At 46.1% G+C, this 2,500-nt stretch overlaps 1 protein-coding gene across 1 annotated transcript in view; it reads right to left on the minus strand.

Annotated features, from left to right (window-relative positions):
• Positions 1-218: 218 nt before the first annotated feature.
• LOC138862207 (uncharacterized) overlaps positions 219-2,500 on the minus strand; it is a 5,508-nt gene continuing 3,226 nt past the window's right edge. The window contains exons 2-4 of the mRNA XM_070123423.1: positions 1,825-2,500; positions 1,255-1,510; positions 219-576 (exon numbers count right to left, since the gene is read on the minus strand). The exon at positions 1,825-2,500 is cut by the window's right edge and continues 1,176 nt beyond it. Of these exons, the coding sequence (XP_069979524.1) occupies positions 259-576; positions 1,255-1,510; positions 1,825-2,500 (1,250 nt within the window). The 3' untranslated portion in view covers positions 219-258. The remainder of the gene's footprint in view (positions 577-1,254; positions 1,511-1,824) is intronic.

Consider the following 2,500-nt stretch of genomic DNA (forward strand, 5'->3'; position numbering starts at 1 on the left):
ATATATATATATATATATATATATATATATATATATATATATATATGTATATATATATATCTGTGTGTGTGTGTGTGCATTGTGTAGTCATAATTTTTATTATGTTATACATCACTTTTAATAGTAATTACCATAAGAAATACTATTTTCTTCAATGTATCTAATACAGTTATGAAGATTTATGATGGTTGCCGATCGGGTTTAGTAAACGAATTAGATTTATTCGGATATGTATTTTCGCACCGATAAGAAAATATATTAGAAGTCAAGCGGAACGAACAAAGCGCCGCCCATGACAGCCATGGGAGTCACGCCCCACTCGATAACGCCCTCGCCGTGGGAGGTCAGAGCTGAACCGGTGACCTCGCAGGCGACCCGAGACGCCCCGCCCTCCGCTGAGCCGGAAGAGCAGCAGAGATGGGGACGGAGGAGGGCGTCGCGGAGGGCCTCGTCCCACACGTGCAGGCCGGTCACGTGTCCATGGGTGACCTGCCGGGGGTTGAAGCCTCCTCCGGGCCGGTCCTGCTCGAGGCCCAGCGCCGCTATGCCGCCGCCCTCGACCTCGCAGCCGGGACACTGGGGGGAGGGCGATGGGCGTGGTTGAGCTTATTTAGGGAATTGTAATAATAAGGTGTAATAATAAAAAAACATCTTAGAGAGGAGAGTAAGAGATAGAGATGGGAAGAGAGACAGATACAGATATAGAGATAAATAAGTAGACAGGTAGACATATATAGATAGATAAATAAATAGAAAGAGAGTACATATATACATATATGTACACACACACACACACACACACACACACACACACACACACACACACACACATATATATATATATATATATATATATATATATATATATATATATATATATATATATATATATGTATATATATATACATATATATACATATATATATATATATATATATATATATATATATATATATATATGTGTGTGTGTGTGTGTGTGTGTGTGTGTGTGTGTGTATGTTTGTGTGTGTGTGTGTGTGTGTGAGCGTATATATATATATATATATATATATATATATATATATATATATATATATATATACATATATATATATATATATATGTATGTATGTATGTATGTATGTATGTATGTGTGTGCATGTGTGTGTGCACATATATATAATATATATGCATACACACACACACACATACACATATATATGCGCGTGTGTGTGTGTAGTGAGTGCGAGAGAGAGAGATTCGGCCAAGACCTGCCTTTTTAGATCCCTTTTTGATCATCTTCCCATTGAGGTAGATGGCGTACTGGCCTTCTCCGGAGAGCCACGAGGCGCACATGCTATACCACGTGCGCACGCGTATGTCTGCGTTCGCCTTCATCCGGACATTGTTTACGTAGAAGCCGAGGCCGGGCTTGTTCCCCGGGCTGACGAACACCAGAATGGCGTTGTCCTGGCCTTGCACGGCGTAGGAAAAGAGGAAGTGGGACCGGGCCAGCGTCGCCAGCTGGAACCTGAAAAATGGGGAATGAAATTGGGTCATTGCGAGCTGTTTTACCACAATTTCAAGGACGTGATATTACGTATCTCACAGGTTCCAGATTAACTCAAATATTCTATTCATTAATCTATACATTTCATAATTTCACAGTGCTGTTTCGTTTTACCGGCTTATTTTCAAATGACACCTGAAGCTTCGATGAAGTTACACGCATACTTTCTTAAATATAATCGACAAAAAAGCTAGATAAAAAAGAGTCCATAAAACTAAACAGAATTCCATGCCACAGGCGACAAGGTGCCAAGAGGCTCCAGTGCCAAATCCTACCTCATGCACACGGTGAACTGGTCGAGCGCTGGCACGGACGCCAGGAACACGCCGTACTGTAGGCCTGCTTGGGGCGTCAGGCTCAAGGAGTAGCGTCCTCTAGAGATGCCATCGGGAGGAACGCAGCCCTGGGGAACCGCCTTGGCTGGGGACAGAAAGCGGTGGAGTGCGGCGGCAGGAGGCAGCACCGAGGAGTTGGACGCTGAAGGGGGAAGGGAAGGCGTTGGGGAAAGGAGGAAGAGGAACAGAGAGAGAACGTGCGGTGGCATGTCCAGAGGGTTGGGCGCGGGGGTGGTCGTTGGATCGGCTGCCGACAGGGGTCCCTCAGGAGTCGTAGGGGAGGAAGACCGTGGTAGAGTGGTTTGGGCTATGGTAAAGGGGGCAGACCGTGACGTCAGAGGCGAAGGGGTGGGCCGTGACGTCAGAGGCGAAGGGGTGGGCCGTGACGTCAGAGGCGAAGGGGTGGGCCGTGACGTCAGAGGCGAAGGGGCGGGCGGGAGTGGGGGAAGAGGAGGGGGGGAGTAGAAATCGGGTACAGGCTCCGGAGGGAATGGAGATGAAGCAACAGGTGAAGGTGTTGCAGGCAAGACAGGTCGCCAAGAAGGATCTATCTTCTTAAAAACAGGTGGAGAAGGATCAAGCTGGTTAATGCTAGGTTTAGGAGAATCAAGCTGCT

The sequence above is a fragment of the Penaeus vannamei genome, chromosome 7 (genome assembly GCF_042767895.1).
Source record: "Penaeus vannamei isolate JL-2024 chromosome 7, ASM4276789v1, whole genome shotgun sequence".
NCBI classification, from domain to species: Eukaryota; Metazoa; Arthropoda; class Malacostraca; order Decapoda; family Penaeidae; genus Penaeus; species Penaeus vannamei.